Source organism: Danio aesculapii, chromosome 14 (assembly GCF_903798145.1).
Source record: "Danio aesculapii chromosome 14, fDanAes4.1, whole genome shotgun sequence".
NCBI lineage: Eukaryota > Metazoa > Chordata > Actinopteri > Cypriniformes > Danionidae > Danio > Danio aesculapii.
In genome coordinates, this window is record NC_079448.1 from 33,860,338 (window position 1) to 33,878,668 (window position 18,331).

The 18,331-nt window shown below is 35.2% G+C and overlaps 2 protein-coding genes across 3 annotated transcripts in view; one reads left to right on the forward strand and one right to left on the reverse strand.

Moving 5' to 3' along the window:
- Positions 1-1,845: 1,845 nt before the first annotated feature.
- On the forward strand, positions 1,846-11,378 carry cd40lg (CD40 ligand). The gene is given in 6 exon segments (XM_056472293.1): positions 1,846-2,082; positions 5,982-6,104; positions 6,219-6,240; positions 8,687-8,764; positions 10,690-10,794; positions 10,797-11,378. Coding segments are annotated over 6 exon segments (780 nt in total). The 5' UTR covers positions 1,846-1,905; the 3' UTR covers positions 11,072-11,378.
- A 1,852-nt stretch (positions 11,379-13,230) lies between these two features.
- The window catches only part of arhgef6 (Rac/Cdc42 guanine nucleotide exchange factor (GEF) 6), a 62,088-nt gene continuing 56,987 nt past the window's right edge, over positions 13,231-18,331 (reverse strand). For both annotated transcript variants that reach the window (XM_056471697.1, XM_056471698.1), the window contains one exon: positions 13,231-18,270. In XM_056471697.1, the coding sequence (XP_056327672.1) occupies positions 18,148-18,270 (123 nt within the window). In that variant the 3' untranslated portion in view covers positions 13,231-18,147. The remainder of the gene's footprint in view (positions 18,271-18,331) is intronic.

Sequence of the window (18,331 nt, forward strand, 5' to 3'; positions counted from 1 at the left end):
GTCTGTTTCATGAAGCCAGATTAGCTGGCTAGGCAGTTTAGCTTGCACCAGCTCTGCATCATAGGTATACCATGAAGCTCAGCTGCTCCATAATACCATGGCAGCAAAGAGTGATTCAAGTGGCGATGCCTTCATGTTACCTAAAACACAAGATTGGTGCAAACAGTCAGCTAATTCTGCTAATTCTACAGGCCACTGGAAAACCAGAAAACACCCAAACACTATTTGTTTTCTTTACTATTAATCTTTTCAAATGCAATTATACACTCAAACACTGTAGGGTTGTTTTAAAGGGCACCTATTTTACCCCTTTTTCAAGATTTAATATAAATCTTTTGTGTCTTCAGAACCTGTCTGTAAAGTTTCAGCTCAAAATACCGATCAGATTATTTATTATACTTGTGTATATTGGAAATTTGAGCAGTTTTGTCTTTGTAGCTGTTTTTGTTGTCTGTGCCTTTAATGGAAATGAGCTGGTTCTCCCGGCCCACCGTTCCCACATGCATGTCAGGGCCAAAGAGATCGCTCACTGCTACTATGATGGGTGTAGCTTCTCCTGCTGCATCTCATGTATAAGCAGCACAGTGACAGACAAGAATGAAGCAGATCTCCCTTACTATGGTAAGAATTTTCCCAATGATTATTTGATATATTTGTTGTGGAGTTAATTCAAGCCTTTCTGCAACAATGAGTCACACACAATGTCGTTATAAAGTTTGCACGCGTTAACGCACTCACACACACACAAACGTTTAGATTTGCACTGTTTTTGCACAGCAAATATAACAGGATACACGTTAATATCCACTGCTGTATGGATATCCGTTATGTTAATGTACAAAATAAACCGGATTTAAGTCTATGAACCAGTATTGAAGCGTCTTCTTTTGTAATTGTACTGACATGCAGCTGTGGTGAAGATTTACGAAGCAATTTCACTGTCTTTATTACAAACATGCACTGTTTTAGAAATGTTTTAACCTTGTAAAACTCATTCTTGAGGTGCTGCTGATCACAGAGAGCTGAACAGATCTTTTAATACTGGTTGATTTGTGCACGTACTGTCTTGTGAATATAATTATACGCGTTAATATGAAGACATGTTAGAACGCGGCTGTCAATCAATTCGGTGGGCGGGGCAATCGCACTCCTACATCATGTTGTGGTGCACCTCAAAATGGGAGGGATTTGGATCCTAGTTTTAACATAAGAAAATTTAAAAAAGAGAGGCTTATCGTGTTTCTATCACTCCAGTGGACACACTACACCTACACACAGTTCTGTCCAAACAGCTTACAAAAGATGATTTTCATCATAGGTGCCCTTTAATCCAATTTTTTATGTTAAGTATGTTCAAATCCAATTGTAGAGTTAAAAATGTCATTGAAAAATGTAACCAAACAGTTGGGATTGTTTTATACACAACCCAATATTCTCTTAGTGTATAAATTAACAAGATAAAAACAAAATATGTTGGTGCTAGTTGTCCAATGCTGGTGTTCAAAATCAACTTGATGGTTTTCTGTTTGAACTTGAAGCAAAATGACTTCATACATCCACCAAAAATCACTTTTGTATCAACTTCTTAAAAGTAATCGTAAGAAGGGCTCAGAATTGTATTTTTTTTTAAATACTGCAAACACAATGACCTTTGAGCAAAAAACTAACAACAAAAAAAGCATGACCTTAAAGAATAAAGCCTCAGAAACATCTTCCAAATTTGATTAACACCAAATTACGTAGAAAGACATACACTGTTAGTCTCAGCCCATCTGAAAAAGTGACATCTCTCAGGAAGTGGCAGTCAAATGAGCCTGGTTGCTTTGAGAGCAGCTCTTCAGAACTGCATGGGTGTCACTGGAGTAAACGTCTATTCTCTTGTCAACTCCTCATCTTCTTTTCACCATGATAAACACCTTTCACAGTAGCTACAATCCCCCACCGGTGCCTCCACGCGCAGGATACAAGAAGGCCCAGCCATCGGGAAACACACCTTTAGTCAAGTTTTTGTCAGTGATACTACTGCTGTTAATGACACTGACCTTCGGAGGCTTCCTCTACCTGTTCCAGAAAGTCAACGGGGTATGAACCGATTTCTCTAGTATTTACTGCAGGCTACATACAGGGACAGACTTTTATTTAAACATTATTTTAATTGACTTTTATATGTTTTTTTTGTTTAGTAAATCATGTAAAACTAAAAATAAAAAATATTTCATTGAAAGCTACAACTGTTTAAAGAGATATTTGCAATTATTTAAAAAAATGTACATGCCAATTTTTGAGTGATAATTGTTTCTTAGTAAATCCTACACCAATTTTATTTTATTTAAATCAAGTCAGATTAAATATATCATATAGTCATTTTGATAATGTTATTATTAATTTTCTTTTTATTAAGATTCTCTTGCAGTTTCTATAGTTTAAATGAGCTTTTTGAATTAGATTTTTTTTTCCATTATTAAAATTTATTGAGAGATTATTTCTATGTAATGTAAATCAATGTTTAAATATTTTTTTATTTGATAAAATTATAAATATTTACTTGGGTGCCTGCTGTCCCTTTATGTATAGTGGTTAACATTAAAACAATCTGTAATAAATAAAAATCTAGAATTCCATTGGTATTTATGTTGATAAAGCAAGAAATGTACTAGCATGGCATGATGAATATTATGCTTACACAATGTAAAACCCAAAAAGTTAAGGTAACTCAAACGATTTGAGGAAACCGATTGAAACAAACCATTTAAGTTAAAAAGCGAATCCTAAAGAGTACTGTGAACTTAATTAATTTGAGTAAACGGAGCAATTTGAGCACAGTAAAATCCAATAAATGAAGAGAACTCAAAGCAACTGACTACTATAAAACCCAATACGTTAAGACAACTCAAACCGTTTGAGTTTTAAAAAAAACTAATCCATATGAGTACTGTGAACTTACTCCATTTAAGTTGAAGTAATGAGGTATTTTATTAACACTGAGTTCAAAACTATTTTCAAATGAGTAGAATTACCTTTCAGTAAATTTTGAGTTAACTACACTCATTTCATTTGATAAAGTTGACTGTTGGGTTTTACAGTGTAGATGAATAAACGTTTAAATATGTTTTAATTTGATAAAATTATTTATATTTACTTAGGTTCCTGCTGAAAAATGTTACATAATCATTTATGTATATATGAGGTTAAATATAAACATTTTACTATATTAAAAAAAAAGAAAGTATGATAGACAATTATTTTTTTTTGGTTGAAGAAATTTTCAGGTGTATTACTTTAAATTTAAATGTTAAGCTTATTTAATAATCAATGTAAATTATGACTTCCCATCGCGTGTGCATAAATATTCTAAATTCTACTTTTTTAACCGAGTCAAACTTATTTACAAGAATGCATTCTACAATCTGTGAGGTTGTGTAAATGGTGTGCTCTTGTGTGTTAAGTACTGAGCTCAAATCTTGATCGTATTTTCTTAACATCGACAGAAACAGTTAGGTTTAAAAGACTCTGAGGCCAGATCTCAATGGTGTATTTCCTGAGTTCTGTGGTTTTATGAACAGGGCAGCAGTGCAGCGCATCAAAGAAACAAAGAAAACAAAAAACAGCATTTAAATCTTGAGCGGAAACTAAAACCAAATTACACTTCAAATTATGCAATCTCATTGTATGAGTTCTACTGTATGTCAGAGGTCTGACTCAATAATTAAAATGAGTTCCACCATATGGAAACATTGTTATTTAAGCATCACCAGAACAAAACTAAATACAATTACAGAAGAGTCAAAGAAATATTTATTTTAAATATCATAGTAAAGATTAACATTTTTTTAAATACAACTTGTAGATTATAGTTCAGAAAATCAGACAGACAGAATGATGAGAATCAGTCACATTAAAAGGTATAATTTTCCAATGTCCAAAAGTCTAATGTCCAAAACAAACGATTAAAGTGTTAGTTAAGCTAAAAATGAAAAGTTTTATCAAAATTACTCTCCTTCGTGTCATTCCAAACCCTTAAGACCTTTGTTCATTTTCTGAAAATAAAATATTTTAGGTGTAATCTGAGAGTTTCCTGATCCTCTAGATAGACATCGAGGTTCTTGATTAAAGTCCAGAAAGATAGCATAAATAGCAGAAAAACATCCCCAAAGCAAACCATATGCTTGCAATGGTTCATTTGAAATATTAATAAGCTGTACAATAATACTTTTGTGCACACATTAAACAAAAATAATGATTTTAATTAGAAGCTTCATCTCTTCTGTGTCAGTATATTGTGTTCATTAATGCGAATGCTGCCTATGAGGGTGCGTGTCCACTGAAGCGTTTTTTTTTCAGTGAGCAAAACATGAGCTCTGTTCCAATAACACTCTGCTCTCAGTATACATGTTTAAATTTTTTGTGTATAATAACCTAAAATACATTGTATGGGTCAAAATGATTGATTTTTCTTTCATGCCAAAAATCATTAGAGTACTAAATAAATAAGGTCATGTTCCATGAAGATATTTTGTCTATTTTATACGGTAAACTTTGACAATTTTTTCATAAATTTTTGATAAGCAGTGTTGGGGGTTATGCATTACAATTAACACGAGTTAGTAATAATATTACTTTTCTAAGTAACGAGTACTGTAATACATTAGTTTTCAGAATTATGTAATAATATTTGAGTTACTTTTTAGTTTAGTTAATTCGCTTTTAAAAAATAAATTGCTGAATTAAAATGATGTAGCCACGTTGAATCCTGCATGCAATGAAAGAATGCAGGAACAGGCAGAAATGAAGATGGCAGAGCCTTACATTTCTGCGATAGTAATATTCTCTTTATTTTGAACACACAGAAGGTAAGGAAAAGAGGATTATCTGACTGCATGGTGACTTTACTTTTGAATAAGACAAACAGTACAAAAGTAGCAAACGCATTGCTTTAAACTTTCAATTATCTGTATATGTGGCATGTAGAGCTCTGGGCTCAGGAAGTTCTCTGAAGATAAAATTATCCTACATTATTTTTAGTATTTGTTTTCTTTTTAAGGAAAATGAAGGTTGTACAGTGTGTTGTTAATGGCAGATCTCCACTATTTAAAAAAATTAATTAAGAAAAACAAACATGCAAGTTCTGAAAGAGATCAAGCCTCAGCCAGGTCAGAAAAAGTAGCGCAAAAGTAAATTGTAAACCCTACGTAACTCATTCTTTACATAAGTAACGCAACTAGTTGCTTTTTTTGGAGAGTAACTCAGCATTGTAATGCATTACTTTCTAAAGTAACTTTCCCCAACACCTTTGATAAGCAATATGCATTGCTAAACATCTCATTAGACAGTGTTAAAAACTATTTTCTCAAGGTCTCAGGGGTTTGGAATGACATGAGTGCAATTAATACCAGTATTTTTATGTACAGTAGTAAACAATAAAACAATCAGTAAGTAATAAAAATATAAGTTAGTTTCAGTTGGTATTCATGTTGATAAAGCAAGAAATGGATGAACATGGCATGATTTGATTAACATTAAGCTTACCGTAGATGTTTATATCACAAAAATACTATATTTATGTACATTTGTTTACATATTTTGAGAAAACATTTACAAAAAAAAGACATTTAGGAAAACTGTAGTTGTAGTTGTATTATATGTAGGTATCCTATAAATAGGTGTGTGCGTGTATATACTATTTGTATAACATTTATTCTCTATGTGTATATAGTTGTAGTACTTCTATTACGTGTATCTTCCAGGTAAATGTACATTTCACACTTGGAGTACGTGTCTATTGCAGGCAGTTGTATAGCTTTAAGATATGTTATAGATAACTTTATATACATCGATTACATTTTGATTTCATTTAGTAAAACCCTGGAAAAGTCATTGTAAACCTCAAATTCAAATGTATTATCTGTGGTCCATAAGAATTTACTGTAATTTCCGTAATCATCAAAGCAAACATTCATGAATGCATTTTTCTTCATATTTAGGAACTACAATGGGCCTATCATGAAGACACAGCGACTCTGAAGAAACTACAGCAATGTGTGAATGGCAACAGGGGACAAGAATGTCGAATTCTGATGGAAAAAGTTAATACTGTCATGGGAAAGGTATGCATTTATGTCAAAACGTTATGCAAAACATCCCAGATTAACTAAAATATTCAACATATAATAAACAAGTATTACTTCATGTTTCATTAATACATTTTTTTCATCCCAAAGGTTTCACAAGAAAATGGAACATGTAAGTGTACACTTAGCAATACATTAATACAAGTATATCTTTATTCTCTAAAGGGGATATTTCACACACACCTACACCGTGATCTTGTATGTTTGCCTACTGACAAAGAAATGATCAGTCTATAATTGTAATGGTAGGTTTAATGCAACTGTGAGAGACAGAATAGCAACAAATAAAATCCCCAAAAAATGCAATTCAAAAAAGTTATGAACTGATTTCCATTTCTAATGAGAGAAATAAGTAGTTGAGCCCCTGGCAAAAAACAACTTAAAATCCTTAGAGGTCAGGCCTTTCTTGTAGTTGGCCAGCAAGTTTGCATGTTTCATGTTTGCATCCTTCTGTCCCACTCCACTTGTCAGACTCTCTTCAAGTATTTACGATTTTAAAGATGACATTCGGCAACTCAAGCTTTCAGCTTCCTCTACAGGTTTTCAAAGGGGTTAAGGTCTGGAGACTGGCTTGTCCACTCCAGAACCTTTATGTGCTTCTTGAGCAACTCATTTGTTTGCCCTGACCATGTGTTTTGACTCATTATAATGCTGTATGACCTACCTACGACCCTTTATAAACAGTTCTCACCCCTGATCTGATGATACACAGCACGTTTATTATCCCTTTGATACTATGCAGTTGCCCTGCCCCCTTAGCAGAAAAACACCCCCAATGCTGAATGCTTCCACCTCCAGTAGGCAGCATTCCTCCTCCAAACTCGGCGAGTTGTGTTGATGGCAAAAAGCTTGAGTTTGGTCTCATCGGACCCATGTTCAGTGGCATTTAAACTTCAGACAGGCCTGTTCTTGTGCTTGAAGGCACTCCAGGATTTCAGTCTTTGATGTTGTAGTGTAGTGTTTCCCAAACATGTTCCTGAAGGCACACCAACTGTACACATTTTTAACCTCTTACTATTCAACCGAACCTGAATCTACTCATCAGAACATTAGAAGTGACTCGAAAACCTGAAACGAATGGTTTAGATAAAAGAGACATCCAAAATATGTACTATTGGTGTGGCTCCAGGAACAGGGTTGGGAAACACTGGTGTAGCGTGTTACCAATTGTTATCACGGTGTCTATGGCCCCTGCTGCCATTGACAAGATCCTCCTGTGTAGTTCTGGGCTGATTCCCCACCATTCTCATGATAACCAAGACTCCACAATGTGAGATCTTGCATGGAGCTCTTGACTGAGGGAGATTTACAGTTGCTTTGTTTTTCTTTAATTTGCGAGTAATTGCACCAACTGTTGTCACCTTCTCACCAAACTGCTCAGCGATAGCCTTGTAGCCCATTCCAGTCTTGTGCAGGTCTACAATCTTGTCTTTGACATCCTTAGACACCTCTTTGGCCATGTTGGAGAGTTTGAAATCTGATTGATTTATTGTTTTTGTGAGCAGGTGTCTGCTATACAAGTAAAAAAACTGAGATTAGCAGCACTAGCTTTAAGAGACATCTTCTGATCTCAGCTTTTTTCCTCTATAAAACATCTAGTAGCCAGAAATCCTGCTGATTGTTAGAGGAGCTCAAATACTTAAATGTAAACCAGTTCATAACTTTTTGGAAAAGCATTTTTCTGAATGTCTCTCACAAATAAACCTACTATTGCATTTATAGCCGATCATTTCTTTGAACATAGAAAATAAGCAGGGGATCAAATACTTTTGCATTTATGTAAATATATAAAAGATTTAATTTACTCACCCTAACACACCCTTCATTTTAGGTGACTTTTTCCTTCAATAGAACATTAAAAAAGCCGAAATTGAAATTGTTGTCACTGGTGATTCATAACATGAAAGAAAAGGCTACAGGTCAAAATATATATACAGGCAAAACTGAATTAATACTTAATACACTGAGGTCTTATGAAGTGATCCATTTGCTTCAAATGTTATCACTCAATTGAATGTGCTTTATCAGTGGATATCAGCTGATAAATATGGGCTAGTAGGGGCTTCCTGCATCTACTGGTAGGCTCAGAAGGCTGTTATCATACATCCACATGGTTAATCAGCTATACTAATAAAGAATACTCCAGATCCAGATCTGTTTTTACATTACTGTGACGGATGGATTCAGGGTTGGGGTAAACATTTAATAAATAATATCAACCTTGTTAACTTTCAGCCACAGCAGTAAGTGATCTATAGCTGATTGACCATGTGGATGGATGATAAAAGCCTCCTGAGCCTACCAGTAGGTGCAGAAGGCCCCCCACTGGCCCATATATATATCAGCTGATAACCACTGATAATACCCATTCAATCGAGTGATAACATTCAAATCGGCTAAGTGATCAATATATGGATAAAACTAACAACAAATTAAAAGAAACTGTTTGTGCATGAACTATCCCTCTATCGAAAATGTTTAAATTTTAATGGCTAACAAATTTATATTTGTTATAGATTTCTTGATATTCTAACTATTGTTGTGCAATCATCCTGCAGTTTCTAAGTTTACTGGAGGACCTTCGAGGAATGGACCTGCTGCACACATGATTTTCCTGAGTGAACATACTGTGAAATGTAAGACCATACATTATTTTATCAGTCTATTCTAATTGCAGAACAGTAATGCAATGAAGAGCTAAAGTAACATTCATATCCATTTAAAAGAGCTATTCATTTGATAATATTTAGGCAAGTCACTGCAAAAGAATAGGGCAGAAAAATTCCATAAAAACTTCACTTCTCCAGATTATGCAAACATTTTGTATACGTTTTTTAAAATGTTAGATTTTATTATTTCCAAATTAATCATGATTTCATTAAACATGGGCTATTTTTATTTGCCATTACAATATATATTTTTTTTTTACACACAGAATTTTGGAAATATCTTTTCATCATTCAATAGTATTGTAAAATATTGTAAACCGCAGAAAAAAAGCTGAATAAATGTGTATAATCATGAATGAAGTATAAAATTTGGTCTATAAAGTCTTGCTATAGTGCAGATTCACGGCTCAGATCAGAGAAAAAGACTCATTTTGAGAAAGTAGCCCCTAAAAATATGAATTGTGATTTGCACAAGGACTTTTAATTTTCAGTAAGCCAGCTCAATCAATTCTGGTGAACTATAAATCCATTACAAAAATCGCCATGTTTAAAATCTGGTTTCTTTAAAAATCAATGATCTTCACTGTCTGATTGATATACAGTATAATGTTGGTTTCAGACCAAACAAGAAGCACTGCATTAAAATCCATTATTCTGCGCCATGTCTTTAAAATATGGAAATTTATTTTACCACAGTATTTTCAACAGAGTTTCTGCTCTCGCCTGCTTTTCCTGATGGCGCTTGCGTTTAAACAGCCTTTCATCTCATTTTACGCTTGAAAAACGAAATTAATACTTAAGCCTATTTAACTGATTGTATTTTAATTACATTACAACATCGATTCTGTAAAAGAAATCTTATGAAACTGAAAACATTACTCACAATCTTTCACTGAAAGTTAATAAGTGGCTGAAAAACACCAGCTGTGCATATACCCCACTTGATAAAGTGTGACAAATGAACCACTAAAAAGTGCATTTTGGAGGTTTTCTTTACATCAGGGTCAATGGTGATTCTTAGGTCTTAGATTCTTGAGTGTGAGGAGGTGGGCGTGAGGAGTTTGGGTTGTTGCAGGCCCCCCTTTGACCTTGGGCCCCAAGCATTGCCTAACTTGCCCGCTGACAAGAGGCAACAACTCTGATCAACAAGAAAAACACTTCACAGTGGTGCTGGGCAAAAATTAATCACAAGTCATCACAAAAATTACTAATAGCTTGTTAATTAATTAAAGTTAGTTTTGACATAATATGTGTGTGTATTATATACATTACATATTACTTCATATTTCATACTATTTCATATAAAAAGGCAAAAATTACAAAATTTAGAATAACATTTAAAGTAATTTGGGGGGGTTACATTTTACAACTGTCCTAGAGTTAGAAAAAGAGTTTAGACCATTGGCATCTGATTAAAAAAAAAAATCCAAAAAGTTTTGGCAATAAGAGGACGCAGTGCTGTTAGCTGGGGACTATTTTTAGGTGCTGCATAATATCATTGTATTTGCTGCAGCCATGATACATCAGCTAAGTTCCTTGATTTTTACGCCAGAGAGAAAGTATAGTTCTGAGCCATTTCGACCTAGAAAATAGCAACTTTTCATTTTCTGTTGATCTTAGTACACAACATAACTACAAAATAGTCTTAAAATAGGGATATGATCAAAACTCTTTTTTGAAATTTTTGAACCAGATGCTAATGGTCTAATCCGATTCAATAATTTATGCTAAGCTAAGCTAAAATTGGAGACCTGGAGATCAGCTGAATAGATTCAAAAATATTTAAACTCAACCGTTCAACTCTAGGGAATTGTAAAATGAGCCTATTTCCTGTCCGTTCCTTTAAGGATATTGTGTTAATAACAGGATTGTGTTTGTTTTAACCTCATCAGATAAGCAATCAGAGGCCTTGAGGTCAAACAGTCTTCTTTGGGATCAAGAACGTTCACTGCTACGAGGCGTCCAGCTTACCACACAAAAGGACAGGCTAACCATTAAACTCCCGGAGTCTACTTCATCTATTCCCAAGTCACCTTCTCCAAACGGGCCACTAAAAATCCACTAAAGCAAACTATAAACAGATCAGGACCAAAAAATGAGAATAAGGAATTACTCAAGTCTTTTTGCACCTTGCATGAGACCACAGAAGAGATGTGTACGGCATCCTCAGCAGGAGTGTTTAACCTGGAGAAAGACCAACAAGTCTATGTTACAGTAACAGACAGATCACTGGTAAACAAGAATTACTGCTGGTTTGGATTATTCAAGCTATAGTAATGAAGACTTTGGAACTGAATCAGTTGAGGGGGAGACGGATGATACTGATATTCAGGGAATTGTTTGGATTATAATGAAGTGGATATTTATACAGTGATGTACATGTGACGTCCGAGTGAGTTGAGACTTAAAGAAAATCACCACATGAAGCTCCTGTTCTCCTGCATGCCAAACCACAATACAAATTCTGGATTAATGAATATGGAAACGTCCAGGGATTTGCTTTCAATTATTTTGTTCATTGCAAATACAACCTAATAGGATTTCATGAATGTTTTCAATCCACTCAGTTGCAGTGTTTGTATCAAACTATTTATTGCTTATTTGGATTTCCTTTTACAGTTTGTTCTTTTTATATAATGTTAATAATAATAAACTATTGAACTGAAAATAAAGGTATTTATTCAGGGATATGATTGACAATTATATTTGATTATAGGTTATTAAATCATTTTTCTTTTTAAAACAGCAATGTAATGTATGTGTGTGCGTGGAGAATTATAACAAACTGAAGAAAAAGGATGTATGCATGCATGTATGTAGACGGACGGACGGACGGACGGACGGACGGACGGACGGACGGACGGACAGATAGATAGATAGATAGATAGATAGATGGATGGACGAATAGAAGAATGGATAGATGGATTAATAGATGGATAAATAAATGGATGGATAGAGGGACAGACGGCAGATAGATAGACAGTATATATGAATGGACGGATAGACAGACAGTATATATGAATGGACGGATAGACGGACGGACGGATAGACAGATGGATGGATGGACGGATGGATGGACGGACGACGGACGGATAGGTAGTATATATGAATGCAGTGGCGGATTTAACCAGTAAGTGAGGTAAGCGGCTGCTTACGGCCCCAGGAAATTTGGGGGCCCTCAATAATAACCATCTAGAAGTGTAAATTATACCTATAAACTATATATAATGTTGTTTTCTATCATATTTTGTATGGTGAGAGTCAAATAAAACTTTTATATAATTAAATATTATTTAAAATAAAGTAAAATGTAATATTATTATAATAATGTAATGTTATGTAATAATATTATAAAATATGTACAAATTTGTCCACCACTCCTAATCATGGAGCAGTCCAGCAGTCAAATTTATATATATATATATATATATATATATATATATATATATATATATATATATATATATATATATATATATATATATATATATAAACATGTATTATTTTTAGTTGTAAATTAATTTAATGAAAACTAATAATTTAAAATGTAGATTGCATTAAGATAAAATTTAGAAAAGAAAGTGATAAAAAAACTGATAAATAAATAACAATTAAATAAAAGTAGCATTTTAGTACTGTTGAGCCACATGACTAGAATTGCTTAGGGCCTCCAAATCACTTAATTTGCCCCTGTATGAATGGACGGATGGATAGACAGACAGACAGACAGATTACATATTCTTATATTTACTATAATTACATGCATATGTATACCTAAATACATATTTTTTTAATGTATATTTTTATTTTTATAATCTATCAGTCTTCCTATCTATGTATATATATATATATATATATATATATATATATATATATATATATATATATATATATATACACACACACGATTTATTTTTAATTGCTATAAATACAAGCAAATTATTCTTAAATGTTTTCAGTTTAATAATCTGTCAATACAGTAAGCACCAAACAAGGCTCAAAACCAACTATTAGGTTAATTTGTATCATCAACATTTCCAACAGGTTACGATCTGCACGTGTTCGTTGAGAGAAGGCATACTCTTAGCTCTTGGAAACTAATGTGTAGGTAGAGTTTGGAGAGAAAGAGCACCGATTCTGTTTTTAACTTCAACTTTTAAAAATAAGACCACGAACCTGCCATACCGCTGTGCCTATTTTATAGCATTCCATCCTCCTCCATGGAAACAGTGAGTTTTAAGTAAGAAACTCGCACTTGTTTCATAGCCTTTGCTTACAGGAAGTTATCAGCCTACAGCGCTCAATCCAGCCTGCAGCTTCACGCCTGAATAAGTGAATAAAAACCCCCCATCACACTACGCACACGACCTCCACACAAGCTGGAATTTCCTCCAATCCAAATAAAACCAAACATACAGCTAATTAACATGATGTTATTTTTATTAAAACAATTCTTTATTGAAATGAGGACAAAATAAAAACAAGCACTAGGGAAGAAAACATATTATATATATATTTCAGCATTCATATTGCATAGATCAGCTCCGCAAAAAATAAAAACCTTGCGCTCTGCAGACATGGGCACTTTTTTAAGAGAGGAAACTGACGTGGACGTTCTTCGGCTCTCATTATGATCACATGAAAGTGCTATTAATCATTTCCTGACAACATTTGGAGGACAAACTCGACTTTCTTTCATAGCCACCATTGGGAAATAGCACATTTCCATATTAAATCAATGCATATTTACATACTGCTCACTTCAATTTCAAAACCAGGGCAGAAATATCACATTTATCTCTGCCGATGTCCAGATTTTAGACAGATCAGGAGTTTTTGTAACAACAACAAGAATACAATCAGGGTTAACACTTTAAAATAATATTTAAGGCTATGTGTAGCACATGGCATGCAAGGTTAATTGCTGGAAAACAAACACGCACACAAACATGAAACAATTTTACACACAGTACCACAGTAACAGCATTACATCTGTGCACCTCGGAGCACATCTTATTGCCTAATCGGAAGAATACATTATACAGTATACTCCTTCCAAGAGAAAATCGGGCTCTTGAATGAATGCACAGCAATCGTAACCAAACAAACAGTCATATATTGCATTGAAGTGCCACAGCAATGCTCCGGAAGTGACTGCTGGTGGATTTAAAAGCAAAAATAAAAAGCCTTCTCAGCTTTCTGCATGCATTTCTCTATCGCATAAAGATGGAGATCGTCTCTTCAATTCACAGCGATTGAAAGCATTAGTCACGGTTATGATCGGTAATGAAAGGTAAGGAAAGGCAACTTGTTACAGTCAATCTGGCAACTTCAAAAAGGTAAGTCGTACCACGCATTGCCACACATGACTATGGCAGACTACGAATGAGTAAGAAAAGTGCATTGCACTGCACACCTCCAGGAGAGCAAAACCAAATCATTTAATTGGGTTACAACCGCATTCGTTTCTCATTATAATATGATATGGTGAGTAATATCAGTGCCTGAAGTACCTCAAGTTTCCACGTACACCCTTAAAAGGGCCCTAAGTACCAAATTCTCATTCATAATTGATCGTTTTTGGTTTAAGATACATACAAAGCAGTTTCAAGCCTCAGAGAAAGGAGGTTGACATCTCCTTATGTATTTTTTGTTATTATTATAATTAAGAAAAAACATTTATATGGTTCTTTCTGCCATAGTATCTATGATATATACATATTTATACTGTATACAAGTATATATGATATACATACATTATATTACCGATCAATCATATTAGTATAGCATTATAAACTTAACTTCTTCTTATAGCTTTGTCCCTGATACACAAGTGATGATTATCAGAAGCATGTAAATGTAATTCCGGCTAGTGGGCAAGGCCGAGAGCCGTGGGAACGGAATGAGGGCGGTGCTTGAGTGAGAACGAAAAGCACCCGTGGCACACACTGGCCTTGAGTCCTGCAGAGGAGCTCTGGATTATAAGAGCCAATGTAAGGATTTTAAACAGCCTCCTGGCCGTCGGGAAGGAGGAGGTGAAGAACCGACGAAATTTAAAGAATTTATTGAAGAGAAAAAACAAACAAACAGACAGACAGCAGTTCCTCACGGAGACTGTCGTCGAACTGAAAACAAACACAATGTAAATATGTCCAGGCCTGGTCCTCTCTCATCCTTCTCTGTCTTAACTCTTTCTCTGTGCGCCACAGGAGTTTCTCGTTCTCACTCAAGTGCCGGCCTCGTTCCATTCCCACGGTTCTCTGTCTCGCCCCATCGCTACAGTAATGTTTTAGGATGACTGTCTGGGAAAAAAGTTGTGAATATGTTGAATCTAAAGCTGGAGTACTATTATAAAATTTTATTTCCAGTGTTACAGTGTTAATTTTGCCAAAGAAAATAAGGATGAAAAATGTTTGTTTCCCATGCCTGGAAACAAACAGAAGCTCTGCTGCGCCAGTATCGTCCAGCAGATTATAATTCAAGATTCACACTTAGCTGATGATTAATTATAAGCTTGTTTGGCATGCTGTCCCGGTAGAGAGCCCTGAGCTCATAAGATCCTCGAGCCCGGGGCTCCCTCCTGTTGCAAGGCGAGAGGGGAGTTTGAGCTCAGGTAGATCTCGAGAACTCCCCTGCTGTAATAACCAATGAACAGCCACTGATTGCTCTTGAGAGATAACCATTTACTAGTAGCATGTCTATAGTGCCGGTTTAGATTAGTCAATTAACTTATGTTGCATTTTTTTTGGACGGTGGGAGGAAACCGGGGAACCCGGGAGTAACCCTCGTGAGCACGGGGAGAAATGCAAACTCCGCACAGAAATGTCTGCTGGTTTGGTAAAGCCTGGAACCAGAGACATTCTTGCTGTGAGGCAACAGTGCTAAGCACTGGGCCACCGTGTCACCCATCTAGGAAGAAAGAGGAGTAGGGGTGGATGGGGGATTCTTCAAAACAAAGATAGCGGTGGTACGTAGTCCAGGGTATTTGTAGTAGCTAAGGAGTCGTCTGATTGGTGCACTGAGAATTGGATAATGCGGATCCAGCCGCTAGCAATCATAAGCATGTGATCCTCTCGAAATTAGTTTATAAATAAACTTCACTTAAAAATTGATCTTTTGGCTACATTTTAGTCTTTTTTATTTTTGTCAATGATATTGCATGCTGATGTAGTCGCTGTTAGTTACTAATGATATCCATGCCATCCAGTTTTTATCTCGCTTTAGTCTTGTAAAAAAAAAAGGTAATCAATGAACATGTGTGCCCTTATTTATGTTGACAAAATTAACACTGGAAACCTTAAAATTAAGGGCTGGTTTACAGGACAACATTGTACTTGAAACAAATCAGTTTCACCAAATGACAAATTGACTGCAGGCCAGTAGGTGGCGATGTCACTTTGTAAAAACAACAACAACAAAATGTCTGTGTGTATATTTGCAAAAATGTAACCGTTTCACCAACGTTGGATCGGTTGTCAGGGATTCACGCATACCAACAGCCTGAACATATCATATGCGATACGTCATGCGTGATGTAATTATTTTTACGAATTAAATTGTAGTTTACATGGAGGCAATAATGGTCATTCACAATGAGCACAATAATATCAAAAGTTATGTGAAAGGGAACTACACAAAATACTTAATGGTAAGTGGACACCCAGTAATTTATTAAATGTATTATGCATTATAGATAGTTGGTGTGTAGTACCAAACGTTTTATTTTTTTTCTTATATAGATATATATATAGTGCAAAGGTTAAAGCCAAACAGAAAAAAAGACTAAAGCCGAAATCGCATACTTCCATACTATATAGTACAATAAAAACAGTATGCGAGTAAAGTAGTACGTATGTTCGAATTCGAATTCATAGATTTCGAAAATCAGTATGCGAGAAGTACCCGGATGACCTACTACTTCCAACATGATTCTGCAATGTGCATCGGATGGACGCTACGATATTCCATGATGTATCACGAGAGAATTCTTGAATGGGAGTGAAGCGATGCAACTGACGCGGGTAGGTCACGTAACGATGACAAAATAGCAGATGTAGTACAGTACCTCTGAGTTCCATTCATGCTACTGACATTCATACTATACAGAACATATTTTTCTAACAGCTGAGTAGTACGTTTAAATTCGAATGTACTACCTACTGAGCAGTAGGCGATTTTGGACGCAGCCTAAATGTATATGCAAGGATATAATTATTTGTTGTAGGCGATCCATCACTTTCAAGTTGGTTGGTAATTCACCTTTCTTTATCACAAATTAATACTAAAGGTTTTCGCTTTCGCATTTGATTTGATATCTAAAATAATCAAATAAAATAGCTAGATTTTGCACGCCAGGCCAGTAGATCAACATGTCACTTTGTAAAGCAACATTTTACAAATATAAAAACAGTGCTGTAGTCTGTCAGTGCATGTTTGGTTCGTCCATACAGACTAAACACGTAAAATGGATGCGAGAGGAGTCATTGTTTTTAAATAGTTTCCGGTTGATAATAATGTTAAACTTGCACATTGAAATGCAACACAAACAAAAAGAAAAAATTGGGCCAAAAGTTTTCAACTAAAACTAACTGTTTAGTTCAAAGCGGTGTCATGAAAACACACCACCCAACAGGAAAAAGCAAACGCATTTCAAGATGGCAAATAGGGCATCTCATATCTATATCAGGAGCAAATCGCACACCTAAATCTTGTTCACTTGTGACCTAAAAGCTTTCTCATGCTACCGTTTTCACATTATAAAAGCAGAAACAGGACAATACTTATGGATACGGTGAAGTCTACGGTCATCTATTTACTTGTGCAATAGCGGCTTGAGTTGGAATGCTGTTCATGTCTTCAGATTCCTCTTGTCCATGACCAGTAACAGTCATAAAGTGAGGCAGATATTTGTTCAGTTCAAAAACAAGAAATCCCATCATCTTTTTTTATGTGATGTTTCTTCTTGGAGTGCTTGAGTGAACAAGAAGGAAAGTTGAAGGGTTGAGGACAGGACTCCACAAAAAGAAAAATCACTTAATACTTCCTAAATAAGCAGTTCACTTGGTCTTCGAGAACAGCTGCTGTTTTGTTCTGAAAACGCCACTTCACAGGAGCGTGAAAACAAACTGCACAGTGATATTCTTCCATATAGTCAGAATAAAAAAAGTCACAGATTTAATATTCTCATCGCATCTTGTCCTTAAAAAAACCTTTGATGAGAATCGGCTGAAAACCCCCAAGATGGAGACTTTCCGAAAGCAACGTTCAGTGTATTGTGATTGTTGTAAGGACACACAGTGACACAGAAACACATACATGCGAATGGTGAAGGGGGAAAAGGCGAGTGTTCTTTAGTGACTTCCTTCATCCCAGGAACAGTCGTTCTTTTGCTTGGCCAACTTTCTGACTACGCGCTCCAGCTCCTTACGGGACTTCTGTTCCTCCTCCAGACACTGCTTCATCCATTTATTCTCCTTCAAAATGTACAGCACCAGACGGTCATGCTACTATCCTGGTTATACTTTTGGCTGACAA